Below are 16,362 nucleotides of genomic sequence, written 5' to 3' on the forward strand. Positions count from 1 at the left end.
TAGTCCAGGCGAGAAAGGACGAGTCATGAATCATAAGGTACAACACTTAATGATACTCATAAATAAAATAAACTATCAGGAAACAATCAATATCAATAGTAAGGATACAAGCAACAAAGTTACGGTCCTGCAGTCATAAGCGGGAGGAGATGGGTGATAAAAACACTGAGAAGACTAATAGTAATAGTAATGCAGCCTTAGTGAATTGACTAAGTGGGAAGAGCCAGTGGTAAGGGAATTATTTGTTTAGCAGAGTGATGGCATTTGGGGAAAAAGCTGTCCTTGTGTCTAGTTGTCCTGGTGTGCAGTGCCCTATAGCATCGTTTTGAGGGGAGGAGTTGAAACAATTTATGTCCAGGATGCGAGGTGTCTGTATATATTTTCACGACCCTCTTTTGAGACTGGTGCAGTGTACAGGTCCTCCATGGAAGGCAGGTTGGCAGTAATTGTTTTTTCTGCAGTTCTGATTGTCCGTTGAAGTCGTGGTCTGTCTTGTTGGGTTGCAGAACCAAACCAGAGAGTTATAGAGGTGCAGATGACAGACTCAATAGAGGACAGACTCTGTAGAACTGAATCAGCAGCTCCTTTTGCAGTTTTAGCTTCCTGAGTTGGCGCAGAAAGAACATTCCTTGTTGTGCTTTTTTGATCTTAGGTGTCCGTTTTAGGTCTTGAGATATGACAGAACCTAGAAACTTGAAGGTCTCTACTGTTGATACTGAGTTGTCTAGTATTGTAAGAAGTGGTAGTATGGCTAGTTTGATCAACTATACAATACAATACAATAGTAGAGTTGGAAGGGACCTTGGAGGTCTTCTAGTCCAACCCCCTGCCTAGGCAGGAAACCCTATACCGTTCCAGACAAATGGCTATCCAACATCTTCTTAAAGACTTCCAGTGTTGGGGCATTCACAACTTCTGGAGGCAACTTCTGTTCCACTGATTAATTGTTCTAACTGTCAGGAAATTTCTCCTCAGTTCTAAGTTGCTTCTCTCCTTGATTAGTTTCCACCCATTGCTTCTTGTTCTACCCTCAGGTGCCTTGGAGAATAGTTTGACTCCCTCTTCTTTGTGGCAACCCCTGAGATATTGGAACACTGCTATCATGTCTCCCCTAGAACTATGGTTCAACTAGTAGTGTGAACACAGCCCTTCTTTCTTTCTGACACTGCCATCCACACAAGTTGATCGTCCAGACCCCAGATTGCTAATCTTACTGGCCACAAAATTAATCCAGAGGGCACAAGGTTGGAGAAGGCAACTCCGGCGCAGCGGCCTCCCCCGTCGCCATGACAACCCCTCCATTACTGCATTCCAACCCCACCTCCCGACCGGTATTCCCTTCCGCTCCGCCTCCCTCGCTCAAGCCCCGCCCTCTTCCAGTCACCGCCCTCTCCTCCGGACCGGGGAGAACCCGCCTCAGAGGACCCTTCGAGCCAATCAGAGAAGCGAAGAGGCGAAGGTAAGGGGGTGGGGGGAAAGAACGAGCGGGGAAGGGAGGGGGGAGGCTCGTCGCCGGCTGGCGGCCGCCGCTCCTCCTTTTTTAAAAAAAATGTCGCGCGCGCATGCGCGAGGGAGGAGCCAGTTGAGCGTCAATGAGGGCGCGGGGGGCAAGAGGGGGGGGAGGTAAACAAAATGGCGGCGGCGTGTTAGCTGCAGCGGCAGGAAGGCAAGGAGAGGGCGACGTTGGTTGGACGTTGGGGGAGGAAGGGGAGCAAACAGCGCCCCCCAACGCTGCACCTAGGTGGGGAGGCGACCCCTTTTCCTCCGTAGGCTCGGTTGGAGGGAAGCATACGAGAGGAGCGGCTTTCTTTTCCCGGGTCTGCCTGCCTTCTCTTGCCTGTCTCTCAGATGAGTGAGACGTCGCGGCCTTCTCTTTCTTGAAGTAGGGGAGGAGGCTTAGGGAAGACCCCCCACATTGGGGAGAAGCCCGTCCCTGTCGTGGCTTCGTGAGGCGAGGGAGTGACAGGGAGGTCGAGGGGGTTTTATTTGGGAAAGGTGGGCGGTGTGTATATATGTATGTGCTGAGGGGAGAGGTGGAAGCCTAAGAGGGAAAAGGGGGGAGGGGGTTGTGGTCTGCTCTAGCAAGGAAATATTTTCAATTGCCCTCCAAATTTCATATCTTGTAAGCTACTGGGTGCGTAAAGGAAAGGGAGGAAATCTGCAATTATCCCCCTTTTTTTGTGGGAGATGCCTATTAGTAATGATCCTTTCTTGAATGAGACAAACGTTTCCCTGGAAATAGAAAAGTGTTAAGGAAAAAACCCCTTCCTTCCTTCCTTGCTTGCTTGCTTTCTGAATGGGATGGATAGCAATGAGCCATCATTTGGAGAGAGAGAGAGAAAAACCTCCACAAATTGATACTTTTACGTGTTCAGTTTGTAGAAGTCCTTCAGTGGACCTCTCTCTTGCAGGCAGATAAAAAAGTATTGTAAATTTTCTCAAGATTTTATTTTTTAAACAAAGCGGGCATTCTCCTTTGGAAGAGATCTTTAGAGCTAAGTGTGCACTTTGGATGTAAGGAACTTTTGCGTTGCTGATTTCCACAGCATCCACTCAATTGTAAAGAGTCATTAATTGAATCGTTTTTTTTTTTTTAGAGGGCAGTTATATTTCCTGCTAAGCTGGGTTATGGCAAAAAGGGATGTCTCGCCGCCTTAAACTTGGGGAAAGGTAAGCTCTGTTTAAGGGCATCTTTTAGTATTAATATTGATCCGATTGGCGGGGGTAGCAACACTGAACAAAGCCTTATTCAAGAAAGGAACATAGGGTCAATTTACTTACATTTTCCTCACATGTTTGACATGTGCCTTGCTTTCTGAATTTATGGGAATAATCTAGTTAAGAGTAGGAGCTGGTTTCTTTTTATTGTTACCTAGGAATAGCCTTCCTTGACACTTAGGACTATTGAGGTCATTTTTTAATATTTAGCTTTAAAAGTTTGTGTGTGTGACAGGGGGAAGCTTATTATTTCCAATAGCAAGAAAGGCCGGAACCAGGTATTAATAAATAATTTGAAGTGTGCTTACTGAAGTTGGATTTCTGAGTTGATGGTTTAAAGTATAGATTTTTGCCAAATTAAAAAAAAAACTTAGAAGTTCTTTCCCTTTTCCAGGGAACTTACTTAATCGGAAGAAGTGTTGTTCAAGATACCTTAATCACATCCAGCCCCGTTTATGGTGGGTCCGTAGTACTGGGAAAATTGTGTAAGGTTTGCACTGCCTGCCTGCCTTGATATCTGAAGCAGTGGGGTGACACATCATGTGTCAGGTAGACCCCAGGTGGTTGAAGGATGCCCCTTACTAGATACAGAAGGCCTCGAACCTTTGTCAAGGGTGAAAAAGAAGCAGTTAAAATCAGTATTGAAAATTCCTTTAAAGAGACTTGGTTTCAGCTTCCCAACGGCTGAAAGGATCCTTCACACAAGTTGTACCTGGGTGGCAAGAGCAGAAGTCGCGTCTCGGATTTTCCACATCACACTTTGGAAACAAGAGCTGTCGTTTCTTGCTCAGCAATGGTACACCCCTAAAAAATAGCAATTCTGTTGTTTTTATTTCAAACGTGGACAGTCTTTTGAAGATGACTTAGGTCTCAAGGAAGAAAAAAAGTTTGGACTTAACTAAGGAAGAGAAACTGATTTCAAATACTTGGAGTAGCAGGATAAGATCAAAAAGTTAAAGCTAAGTGTAAATTGAGCAAACAGCTGCATTGATTTCTCTCCTCCCCTCCTACACACGCTCTTTTAAAAGAGGCACTATAAGTTGGAATGTGGTGCTGGATCTCTGTAGGATCCCTCTAAGTTGATGGAAAAGTTCTCATAGGTTTTTATTTTTCGTTTTAAGTTAAAACTGTACAGTCGTTTGGAAAATTCTTATTTGCCTCCACCGAAACTTTTTTTTTCCAGTCAAAGATTTTGGGCACAAAAAAAGTATTGGATATATCAGGAACTGGATTTATAATACATTTTTGCTTAGGGAAAAACAACAAGATGGATCTAGAGGAGCCTCAGCAGTTGGGCATGTTTGTGGAAGGTGAATTGATGTCAGTGGGCATGGACACGTTCATCCACCGAATTGACTCTACAGAAGTGATCTACCAGCCGCGGCGGAAAAGGGCCAAACTCATAGGCAAATATCTGATGGGGGACCTGCTTGGGGAAGGGTCTTACGGCAAGGTCAAAGAGATGCTGGACTCTGAAACTCTCTGTAGGAGAGCTGTCAAAATCCTTAAGAAGAAGAAGCTGCGACGGATCCCCAATGGAGAAGCTAATGTTAAAAAGTAAGTGCTTGCATGTACTTAACAAATACTTGCTGAGGATTTCTTAACATGTTATATTTGCAAAGTAACATTGGTACATGCAAACGTGAAATGTGAAGGAGGGAAAAAGCTGCTGCCAGAGAACATTATATCGATTTTCAGTGGGGAGTTTAATGAAATAGCTATTAAAGGTAGGGGTAGGGTGGAAGCAATTTTTAGTTTGTGGTTGTTGTTTTTAGATTATTATTTTTTGTTCAGAAAGATTTCTGAGTGAGGTTAAATATTCATATCTATCAGTGACATCTTCTGAGTCTCTAAAATTAGGAAAGATTATGATTAAGAAAGGGATGCCAGGACATTATTGACTAGCATTCCATGTACAGTTAAATATTTAATTTATTTACTCTCGATATTTATTCCACCTAATTTTTTATAACTCAAGGTGGCAAATATATATAATCCCCCCTCCTCCTCCTGCTTTCACAACAACAACAACCCCCCTGTGAGGTGGGTAGGGCTGAGAGAAAGTGACTGGCCTAAGATTACCCAGCTGGCTTTCATGCCTAAAGCGAGACTAGAATTCACCACCTCCTGGTTTCTAGGCCAGTAACTTAACTACTACACCATACTGGCTCTACATGCTGCATCTCCCTTGTGTTGCATTCATGCAGTTCTCTAATGCTGCTAAAGTTCACATGTGAGGTTATCTATGTTCCAAATTAAAATTTGAAAATAGAAATGTTTTTTTTTCTGTTGCCATGTTTATCTCTTTTTTTTTAAAAAAGCAGTATTTTACTATTACAAATGTAGGCTACCTTTTCTGAACCAGAAGTCTTGGAAGAGTGATTGCCCACAACTTTTTCCAGTTTTACTTTCCAATGCTATCTATTTGATACATCCCGAATAAACAAATTCTAGCTTTTCCAGTGATAACCAGAAATAACACAAGGAAATGAGAGGACTGAAAACGTGCATTTGTTTAGCATATCAAACCAGCGGAATTTTACATTGTTTTAAAATTATTGCTTTTTATTGCACTTGATTTATAAATTTTATGACCGTCTTGTTGAACTAACTCGTAACTGTAAATAGTACAAATGAACCTAAAAACACAATGCATCCAATTCAAACATAAGGTTAATAGCATAAATCTCAGCCTTAACCTATGTACTAGGAAATTATAATCCAGAGACTTCCTAGCAGACTTTGGTTTTACAGATAGTCCTTGATTTATGACCACAAATGAGCCCAAAATGTCTGTTGGTAAGTGAAACATTTGTTAAGTGGATTTTCCCCCATTTTACAACCTTTCTTGCCACAGTTGAAGTGAATTTCCACCGCAGGTTAAGTTAGTAACACAGTTGTCCAGTGAACCTGGCTTCCCCATTCACTTTGCATGTCAGAAGTTTGCAAAAGGGGATCATATGACCCTGGGACATTGCAACTGTCATAAATATGAATCAGTTGCCAAGCATCCACATTTTGATCACATGACTATGGGGATGCTGCAACAGTAGGGTGAAAATGATCATGTCACTTTTTTTTAGTGCTGTTGTAACTTTGAACGGTCACTAAATGAACTTTTGTAAGTCTAGGACTGCCTGTACAGGGTCTTCAAAAAGTTTGCCAGCTGGGTCTCTCAGAGCAGGTCCTTCTATACTGTGGTGGCTACTCTAAAAAGTCCCTATCTTAGGGCTTGTTGCGGCCTGCCAGCAGATTCAGAGAGAGAGGAGGTTGGGGAGGAACATGGGCCAGTCCTGGAGTCTGGGGAAGACTCTGACGAGGGCTCTGTGTCAGAGGCAGAGAGGGGGGCAGAGTCGTATGCCAGTTATCAGCTGCCTTCAGAGCCAGAAATCAGTGGGGCAGACAAACAGCTGGAGCCTGTTCCCAGTGTGCGCATGCGCAGACTTGCCAGATGAAGGGAACAGCTAAAGAACGGGTCGACTTGGGAGTAGGGCCACAAGGGGATGATGAATGGCCCTGCCTAGAGGAAATAAAAGAGGAGCGAAAGGGGAATGGAGTTTGCAGGAGACAATTAGTTTCCTTAATTGGTGTCTCTCAAAGACTCCTTGCCAGGTTTTGCAGATATCCGCCTGTCAGCTCTCCAAGTCAGATAAGGTCCGTGACTGTAAATCCTCCCTTGAAAGACTTTGCCGGAGGTGAGTGAGCAGAATTCACAGTAAATTAATAAAAGGGGTTTTTGTCGGGACAAAGAGTTTGCTCCATGCTCTTGGGAAGCCTAGGTCAGAACAGGGCTACCAGCCCTTTTAAATCCATAGGAGATGGGTAAATAGACCTATCCTGAATGAAATGCTCTGGATAGGGCAGTTTGGAGGAGGCAATCCTAAAATGTGAAGTAAGCAAACAATAAAAGGCTTTTTAGACAAAAGTCATCACTGGAAAACTATGGGGAGCCGGTGCTGTGCCCAAAAGACAATATCCTTGCCGTAGTACTACTCACCAGCATGCATGCTGTAGTGATTTGCATTTATTGCAGTTTCTGAATTTTCCTCCAAGGGCAGCCTATGTAAATTACACTGTCTAATCTTGTGATGATAAGAACACTGTTTACTTCCGCCAGATAGGTGAAATCTGCAGTTGGGCCTGAGCTGGATGAAGGTCTCCCGTCTAGGAATTGCTCTCCATGGCAGACTAAACATTCAAGCAGATCTGTGGTGCTTGCTTTAGCTCAGGGGTGTCCAAACTTGGGAACTTTAAGACTTGTGGACTTCAACTCCCAGAATTCCCCAGCCAGCATGGCTGGCTGGGGAATTCTGGGAGTTGAAGTCCACAAGTCTTAAAGTTCCCAAGTTTGGACACCCCTGCTTTAGCTGCATGCTTTACATTGCTGAGTTATTCTTTGTAGCAATAGTTTCCAAGCAATGGGTTGGATTCTCTCCGAGGTTCTTGTATTGGCATCCAGAAGTTAAACACACAGGTTTCTGACGCTCTATATTCAGAAACATTTTGTGTGACACAGCTCCCTCGAATTGCCCCAAAAATTCAGGAGTCTGAATTGGAGGAATCACAGCAGTTGTGAATCGGAAAAGGTGCTACCAGATTCCAGATTTTTAGCCACCATGGCTGTGCTACAATATCTGATTGGCCAGGTATTCTGAAAGCATAGTTTGGTAGGCTTGGTAATGTAAGTACTATACATGTCTATCTGTTACACATATATGTAACTTCTTTGCAAGTCCCTCTCTGCAAAAATTGACTTTCGGGACTTGAGTTGGGAGAGCAGCTGTGTTGATTTAGTAGCCTCCGGTTGTAGCTTGACCCTATTTTTATTGGGGGGGGAGAGCTGGAATGAGGCATGTTCTGTTCTTCCTACCCTTGGGAAATAGTGCAGTGCTGTTAGGGGTCAGTTTAAGCAGGAGCTTGTTGCAAAGAAGGCTGTCTCCACCATAACTGGCACTGTTTTTGAGATTCAGAATAACCATAGAGCTATTTCCCCAGTTTTTAATGGATAGCAACATAGCTGGATAGTACAGGCAGTTTTCAACGTTCAGCAGTTCACTTAGTGACCATTTGAAGTTACAATGTCCTAAAAACGGACTTATGACCATTTTTCACCCTTCTGTCCTTTGAAACATCCCCATGGCCACAAGATCCAAATTCAGACGCTTGGCAACTGCACATAATTTACCACAGTTGCAGTGTCTCAGGATCGTATTATCTCCTTTTGCAACCTTCTGACAAACAAAGTCAGTAAGGAAGCTGGGTTCACTTCACAAGCGTATTACCGTGTTTCCCCCAAAATAAGACTGGGTCTTATATTATTTTTTGCTACAAAAGATGCATTAGGGCTTATTTTCTGGTCTTATTTTCGGGGAAATACAGTACTAAATGCACCCATCTGGCTGTCAATCTTAACTGGCCTTATTTTGGGGGTAGGGCTTAAATTATGGGGCATCCTGAAAAATCATGCTAGGACTTATTTTCCTGTTAGGTCTTATGGGGGGGGGGTACTAACGTAACAACTGTAGTGATTCACTTAATAACTGTGGCAAGAAAGGTCGTAAAGTGGAGCAAAACTCACTTAACCATTATCTCACTTGGCAGCATACATTTTGGGCACAATTCTGGTCGTAAGTCTAGGACTGCCTGTATAGTGGCTTCTCTAATAGAGAAGGGGGATTGTGAGATTTGCCTGCAATGAGGAGTAATAGAAAGTACCAGGACTGGAGAGATGGAAGAAAGCTACAAGAGTTTGGCTTTACAAAAGGACACTGGAGATTGTTGGAAACCGCCCCGAGTCCCTTTGGGGAGAGGGGGCGGTTTAAAAGTCTAAATAAAAGTAAAGGAAAGGAAAGACTCCCCACAAGCAAGGCCAGTGATGATAAAACATATATGGTGCCTGAGTCTCCGTAGGCTTCCCCAATTGACAATCATCCGTTAATCGTTTATTCAGCGACCGTTCAAAGTTACAACAGGGTCGAAAAAGGAGACTTGCAGCCAGTCCTCAAAGTTGTGGCCGTTGCAGTGTCCCCGGGATGATTTGGGCACTTGACACCACCAGCGTGCAATAACAGCGGTCACAGGGTCCCACAGACCCGCAATCCGCCTTTGGTGTCTTACATTGCTGATTTCTAAGGCAGTGAGGAAGCTGGCAGGAGGTTGCAAATGACGATTACAGTGACATTGGGCTTAACAACCACAATCGCAACAGCCAGAACTGCTGCTGCTGCAAGTTGGCACGTTCCTGTGGCATTGCGTTTTATGACTGCGTCATTTGGCGATGGGATTCTCAGCCCCAATTGCCATCATTAAACGAAGGCTGTTATTTCTTTCACACTTGCTTGCAACTCTTAGCATTTTCTCATATTCCTGAGCAAAGGAAGTTCATTTGTGCCAATCTTGAAGAGACACTAATCTATCCAGGACTTTAGGTGTCTGGGCAAGGTGCCCTTTGCGAACGATACTCACGGGCCTCCCTTTACATGGTCTGATAAACCTCAACCGATCTTTAATTGGTTCAAAGCAAGACAGCAAGTTGACTGATGGTCTGCTGCAAGCTCTGGGTTTTTATGACTGCAGCTTGCTGCTACTGCTGCTTCTCCCTGCCTGATGAAAAAAAATAATCCTCATCTGCTGTAACTATTTTGTGAGGATCATCATACACAGAAGCTTCATGCTTGGGGGTGCATTACGCTTGCTCTGCAGAGGTTTGATAGAGTGATAATCCTGGGTTAAGGAGCAAAATCCCACAGATTCATGCTTTCTCAATCAAAAACTCTAGCAGAGAAGCAAAAGACACGCCACTGCTTAGCTGGCTCATTGGGGAGATTGCAGAAGACCTTATGGTCCATCCGCATCTTCCAGATCTTCTTCCTTTCCAGCACGATAATCTGTAATATGAACTTCCAAGTAGAGAGAACTAGCACTTGAGTAACTTTGCCCTTTAATGGTGTTTCTCAGCTGTGGCAGCTTGAAGGTGTGTAGACATCTTGCTGGCTGGGGAATTCTGGGAGACGAAGTCCACACATCTTCAAGTTGCCACGGTTGAGAAACAGTACTATCCTACAGGACAACCTCCTGGGTGAATTGATCTGGATTTTATTTATGAAATTTCTACACCACCCATCTCACTTGTGACTCCGGATGATTTACAACATCTAAAATACATGAATAAAAGCATGGATTAAAAACAGGTTAAAACTTATCCAAGTAAAGATAAATTCCTAGAAATCTCAGCCAGCATGGCTAGAGGAACTCTGGGCATAGTTGTCCAGCACAGGTTGGAGAAGTCCGATCTGTTCAGGTTGCCCAAAACATGCGGCTTTTGACTGTGATCAGGCTCTTTTATTCCTTACCAAAATTAACTGTGGGTAAATGCAGCCTTTTCTCTGTCGCACAGTTTTCCTGTTGTCCCTCACCAAGAAAGTGGATGCTAGTATTTTTTAATCCCCCCCCCCCAACCTTCTGACATGTTTTCCTAAATTAAGACTGGGCAATCAATCTGCTAGGATGCTCTTCATAATGGAAGTGCTTGTACTTTGGGCTTGGGACACTTTAGAGCTTCCTCCAGTTATCAGGAGGCTAAAATAAAACTGGAAGTTTGGGCCTTGCTAGAAAATTGCAGGGACTTGTCTGGACAGTCTCTGAAAATTGGACATGATTGAATTGGAAGGGGGGAAAATGCAGCTAGGCACAGAGTTGCCTTGAACTGCGATATGGGGGAATAAATAAATTTGATGACGATGATAAAAAATAATAATAGAAAATGAAAAAGTTAAAGCGCTTTGTGACTTTACAATTCAAGACAGGCACCTGTCACATAACCCCACCCCCTCCCCCAGACTTGGCAATTATCAATAAGACAGACAAAAAAGTTCTGGATAGTGGACAGGGCAGTACCTGGAGACAACAGAATAGAAGAGAAAGAACAAAATAGAAGGCTCTGCAAATAGAAATAGGAGAACTATAGTTTTAAAAAAAGCAAATATAGTCCCAATAGTAATGGGTGCCTTGAGAGCAATCCCAAAGCAACTGGGACACCATCTGAACCAGAAAAGGAGAACTTGCTGCAGCCAGCTCTCCATGGCCAACTCGCTATTTAATTATTTTAACTAATTATTTTAATTTTTGCCATTCACATTTCATTCTGTCCCTCTTTTTGCATCCTTTCTTTAATGATTCTATTCCACCTTTTCTTTGATATTAGTGTAACTCTTGTCCCACAGTGAGTTGCGCTGTGGCATGTTGGCCATGGAAAGTTGGTCATGGCGAATTGCCATAGACCCCACTTGACATGAACACAATCACCATCATCAGTTGGTTGCAAAAGGCATCTTGAACAGCTACACCCTTCAACAATACCTCTAACACTATCAGATCAACATCTGCCTATCCCGGTTCATTGGGAAGGACTGATAGGTGGATAAAAATGTCAAATCCACTCTGAACATCTGGCTGACTGAGACCAGCTATTAAAAAATAATAAAATGGGCACAAATCAGCCAACTGCAATGCCTGTTACTAACTAAAGTCATTTGGGGAGCTGCTTATCACTTCAGTGTGGAGGGAGAAATTTTCCTGCCTGTATCATGTTGATTATACTGAGCAAAGGCCGATGACCCTCAGACATGTGTATACAGACAGATACCACCAAGAATGTTGTCTGTCTCCTGTGCTTGTGTGATGGATAGGTGAGGCTATTAACCTGTTAACTTCTTTAACGTGGATAACTCAGAGATATGCAGTCACCATAATTGGCAATGGGCAGGGATGTGCAAAACTTCTTGTTGTTTTTTCTCGTACAGGTAGTCCTTGACTTACAACCACAATTGGACCCGAAATTTCTGTTGCTAAGTGAGAAAGTTGTTAAGTGAACTTTGCCCCATTTTATGACCTTTCTTGCCACAGTTGTGAAGTGAATCAGTACAGTTGTGAAGTTGGTAGCACCACTGTTAACTGAATCAGGTTTCCCCACTGACTTCCCTTGTCAGAAGGTCACAAAAGGGGATCACAAGATCCGGGGACACTGCAACCTTCATAAGTATGAGTTAGTGGCCAAGGGTCTGGATTTTGATCACATGACTGCATGGGGATGCTGCAATGGTTGTTAAGTGTGAAAAATGGTCATATTTTTTCAGTGCCGTTGTAACTTTGAACAGTCACTAACTAAATGAAGCTTCATGCGCGAGTGGAGGATGCTTGCGTTCATATGCAAAGCTCACCTCATGCGAGCGGCAGGCACTTGCGTTCACACGTGAAGCTCCATTCATGTGAATGGAGCTTCATGTGTGAGCACTTCCCTGCTTGCACGAGTGGAGCTTCACGTGTGTGTGCTTGCCCATTTCTCCCACTATCCAGGAGTATCACATAATAACATAAAACTACTTCTCCATCAAGTCAGTGGTTTTCAAACGTATTTAAACATTGGCTGGATACCCTGTCTACTTTCTGCTGCTTCCAAAAATGTGAGATAAATTGTTGTCCGGTAGAATATGGTAATCTTTCCTGCCTTTTGTGTGTGTGATGGTGTGTGGCTTCGTTGCTTTAGTTTTATGCAGGCCTGAACAGAACAGTCTGTTTCCATTTGGAAATAAACCTTATGACAAATAAAGGAAAAGATTACAGGGAGCCCTTGGGTAGTCATCAAATAGTTCTAGAAAAGCAGTTCTAAATTTAAACAGAGCTGAGAGAAGCTCTGTAACTAAAGAGCTAGTGCTGAATATTGAGCGTTTCTCAATCTTGGCAACTTTAAGATTTCCAGAATTCCCAGCAAGCTGTGAAGTCCACATATCTACATGTCTTCAACTTGTCAAGGTGGAGAAACATGGTTTCTAGGTGTTTATTTGCCCATCATTCTGGAATTCCCCTTCCTTTCCATTTCCATTTCACTTAAAAGTTTTGCCAAATTCAATCAGATGCATTTTTTCCTCTTATTTATCAGTGTTTATTTTTGGTGAACACTAATGGGGTTTTGGTCCTGTAAGGAGAATAACTGCAAGATTACCTTTGGGGCTTGCTTCTTTAATTGAGAGAGAGTCTCTCTGCTTCCAAAATCAAGAATCTATTTAGAGCATTCAGCTCAGTTTCCTCAAAGGGAAGGTTATTGTTTCGAATTCCTTTTATAACTGAGGATAGTTACAGAATGTAAAACATTTGCTGAATTTTGCCTCTTCATTTGAATGTGGCTTTAATTTGTATAAGTATTGCTAAGTGGAATTCTGCTTCTGGATAAAATACATGTAACAGAAATAAATTATTAATGGGATTTTTACCTTCGGTTAGCTTTATAGGTGCTTCTAATACAAAGACGGACAGACTTCATGAAATACTAGTTGGGTGTATCTGGTACCTTACATTATATTTCTCTTCTGAAATTTCCGTTTCCTGGCATAAAGAATGCTTTGTGTTGTATAGAGAAATGGCTTGGGAGTTCATTATTTTATTTTATCCTGCATTTACTACAGGTCAACGTACGACCACAATTGAGCCCAAAATTTCTCTTGCTAAGTGAAATATTTGTTAAATGAATTTTGCCCCATTTTACGACCTTTTTTATTATAGTTGTTAAGTGAAACATGGCAGTTGTTAAGTTAGTAACATGGCTGTTAAGTGATTCTGGCTTCCTCGCTGACTTTGCTTGTCAGAAGGTCACAAAAGTTAATCACGTGACCTTGGGATCATAAATATGAGTCAGTTGCCAAGGGTCTGAAATTTGATCACATGACCATGGAGATGCTACAGTAGATTGTAAGTGTCTACGGTAGATTTTCCGTGCCGTTGTACATTTGAACGGTCACTAAATAAACTATTGTAAGTCGAGGACTACCAGTGAAGATACATAATATTCCTTCCTCCTCCTATTTTCCCTACAAAAATAACCCTGTGTGGTGGGTTGGGCTGAGAGAGAATAACTGGCCCTAAAGCAGTGCTTCTCAAATAGTGGGGCGGGCCCCCCAGGGGGGGTGCGAGGCTCCGTAAAGGGGGGCTCAGCTCAAATTATTTTATATATTTTTGTTTTGCAGGTTAAAGTTTTAATATTGTGTTCCTTTAAATCCTGTGCTCCTTTAAATCTTTTCTGCTACAGTTAATAAAGCTATTCTTTGTTGTAAATTGATCCACATTTCTTTCTTTTTTTATTCTCTTATACGTTAATAAGGATACAGTGTTATGCAGAGGTGTACTTATAACAATTTTATAGACAAATGATACTATTTACAGTCGCGCGGGGGGCGCGAAATGTTTTCTTCTTCCTAGGGGGGGCATGACAGAAAATAATTGAGAAGCACTGCCCTAAAGTCATCCAGCCGGATTTTTTGTGCCTAAGGCGGAATTAGAACTCACTGTCGTCCCCTGGTGATTGGCTAAAGTCACCCATCCAGCTTTCATGCCTAAGGCAGAACTAGAACTCACAGCCGCTTGGTTCCTAGACTTGGTTTCTAGAAGTGCAGATTTAAGTGATACGGGATTAGTGAGTCTACTCTAGTGAGAGGCGTCTTCATTACTGGGCGTTTGCGGTTTTTGCCCAGTTACAATAAACACTTTCTTAATCTTCTTTGGTTATATTTTCCTCGTTCACCTCTTCACTACTCTGGACCTAGACAACAGATAGTGGCCAAATCAAGATATTGCTGCTGTTTTTCTTCATTCTTTGTTGGTTTAACATTGGGCCCTAAAATGTGGCTTTCGGAATATTTTGAACAAACGTTATTGCTGGGCCTACAGCAGTAAGAAAGGGAAGAAATGCTCAGAAAACCTGTTCTCAGTTCTTTTGCTGCCTCGGTATGACTCAGTGGGTGTATAACCTATCCTGAAAAATCACCAATAGCAATAGCACTTAGACTTATAGACCACTTCATACTGCATTACAGCGGTCTCGAAGCAGTTTACAAAGTCAGCACATTGCCCCCAGCAATCCGGGTCCTCATTTTATTGCCCTTGGAAGGATGGAAGGCGGACTCAACCTTGAGCTGGTCAGAATCAAACTCCTGGCAGTGGGCAGAGTATGCCTGCAATACTGCATTCTAACCGCTGTGCCACCACAGCTCTTCTAATGACATGTAATGGAACTCCCTGAGGCCCTTGAAAGCCAAGCTAGCCACAAGTTGATCTCTAGGGTGTGATGAACCAAGGCCATTTAGGATTTAATAGGCTTAAAACAATGATTGTTGCTTTCTTTAAGTCTTTATAATCTCCAGCAGGATTTCCACTAATTAGTTTATATTTTATAAATGTGTATGGAAAGTAAACTAGGCTTTGCGTTCAGCTTCACCCTTGATGACATGACTGATACATACATGTAAGTTATTTGTATGTATTTACCCGCTGTTATCTTTTTTTTCCTGCCTGGAGTTCAAAGTACTCGAAGCATTTCCTCTTCTATTTCCCTCACAACAACAGCAACAGCCTGGGTTGTGAGAGAAAACGACTGGTTCAGAGTCATCCAGTAAGTCTGAATGATTGAGAATACTTCGACTTGGATATCCTTAGTCCAGAGGTGCCAAACACGATTTAATTGAGGTCCTCATCAGGGTTGTGTTTGACCTCGGGGAGCTGGGGTGGACGTGGACAGGATGGGCGTGGACAGCTCGACGACACTCGTGTCAGGGGCGCCTGTGGTGGACTGAGTGCTCTGCCAATAAAAACGGGCTCCCGAGCTCTGCTTTCAGCTGCGACAGTCTCCTACAACCCTCTGCCAGCGAAAATGGAGCTTGGGAGGGCCGCCTCTGGGCCAATCTTTTGCTGTTTCCAGGGCGGCCCCATGGGCTAGATCTAAGCACCCTGCAGGCTGGATCCGGCTCTCGGGCCTTGAGTTTGACACCCCTGCCTTAGCCTTACTCCACTAATCTTCATCACTAAATCAGAGGTTTCCAACCGTGTCAAAACAGTCGTGGGGCATTTTCTTCAGTGCCGTTGTAACTTCAAACGGTCACTAAATGAACTGTTGTAAGCCGAGGACTACCTGTACATGCAGGTTGCCACTGCCCAAATTTTGATCACATAAGCGCAAGGACTGATTGTAAGCCACAGTCGCTAAACGAATGTAAGTTGAACACTACCTGTAGCTTGATGTCTCTGGAGATTCTCAAGTCATTCAAGTCATGGTTATCCCAAAGGTGCTTTTTCAAGAGGCAACTGGACTTTCTAGTTTTTTCTTTGAAAACTTTTCGCATCTCCTCCGAGAAGGAAAACCAGAAAGTCCAGTTGCCTCTTGAAAAAGCACCTTTGGGAACTACCTTTTTCGCTTTCACTTGTGTCAGGCAGGGAAGAGAGAAGCAGTCCCTATCCATAACATGTTAGTGATGGCAGTTGTCATGTTGTGCATCAGGCCAAGATGGGGAGGTCCCAGCGGTCTTGAAACTATTTAAGGTCTTGAAATTCTTCCAGTTGGATCAAAACAGACCATTTGAAACAAGCGTGTTCACTGTCAAAGCATTTTTCACATCATTCATTACAGTGACATCACATACACGGAGTGCAGGCTTCTTCTTAAATAATTGTAGGCCGTCTGTTCAGGCTTTAATTTCATAGGTTTTGCCAAAACAAATGAAGTGTGTATGTTACAATCTTGACTTACCGGGTTTCCCTGAAATTAAGGCAGGGTCTTATTTTCTTTTGACCCCCCGAAATAAGTGCTTGGCCTTATTTTCA

The 16,362-nt window shown here is 43.1% G+C and overlaps 1 protein-coding gene across 8 annotated transcripts in view; it reads left to right on the forward strand.

The window, feature by feature from the left end:
• The first annotated feature begins 1,625 nt into the window (after window positions 1–1,625).
• The window catches only part of STK11 (serine/threonine kinase 11), a 608,695-nt gene continuing 593,958 nt past the window's right edge, over window positions 1,626–16,362 (forward strand). For 2 of the 8 annotated variants that reach the window (XR_014175894.1, XM_081959554.1), the window contains exon 1: window positions 2,086–4,275. Coding sequence is in view for 7 of the 8 variants with exons in the window: in XM_081959554.1 (XP_081815680.1) it covers window positions 3,986–4,275 (290 nt within the window). In the remaining variant the exon portion in view is untranslated. Of the gene's footprint in view, window positions 1,818–2,085; window positions 4,276–16,362 lie in introns of those variants that run through there. The other 6 variants (XM_081959549.1, XM_081959552.1, XM_081959551.1 and 3 more) reach the window with 6 other exon arrangements.

This window comes from Natrix helvetica (assembly GCF_964273705.1).
Source record: "Natrix helvetica genome assembly, chromosome: 1".
NCBI lineage: Eukaryota > Metazoa > Chordata > Lepidosauria > Squamata > Natricidae > Natrix > Natrix helvetica.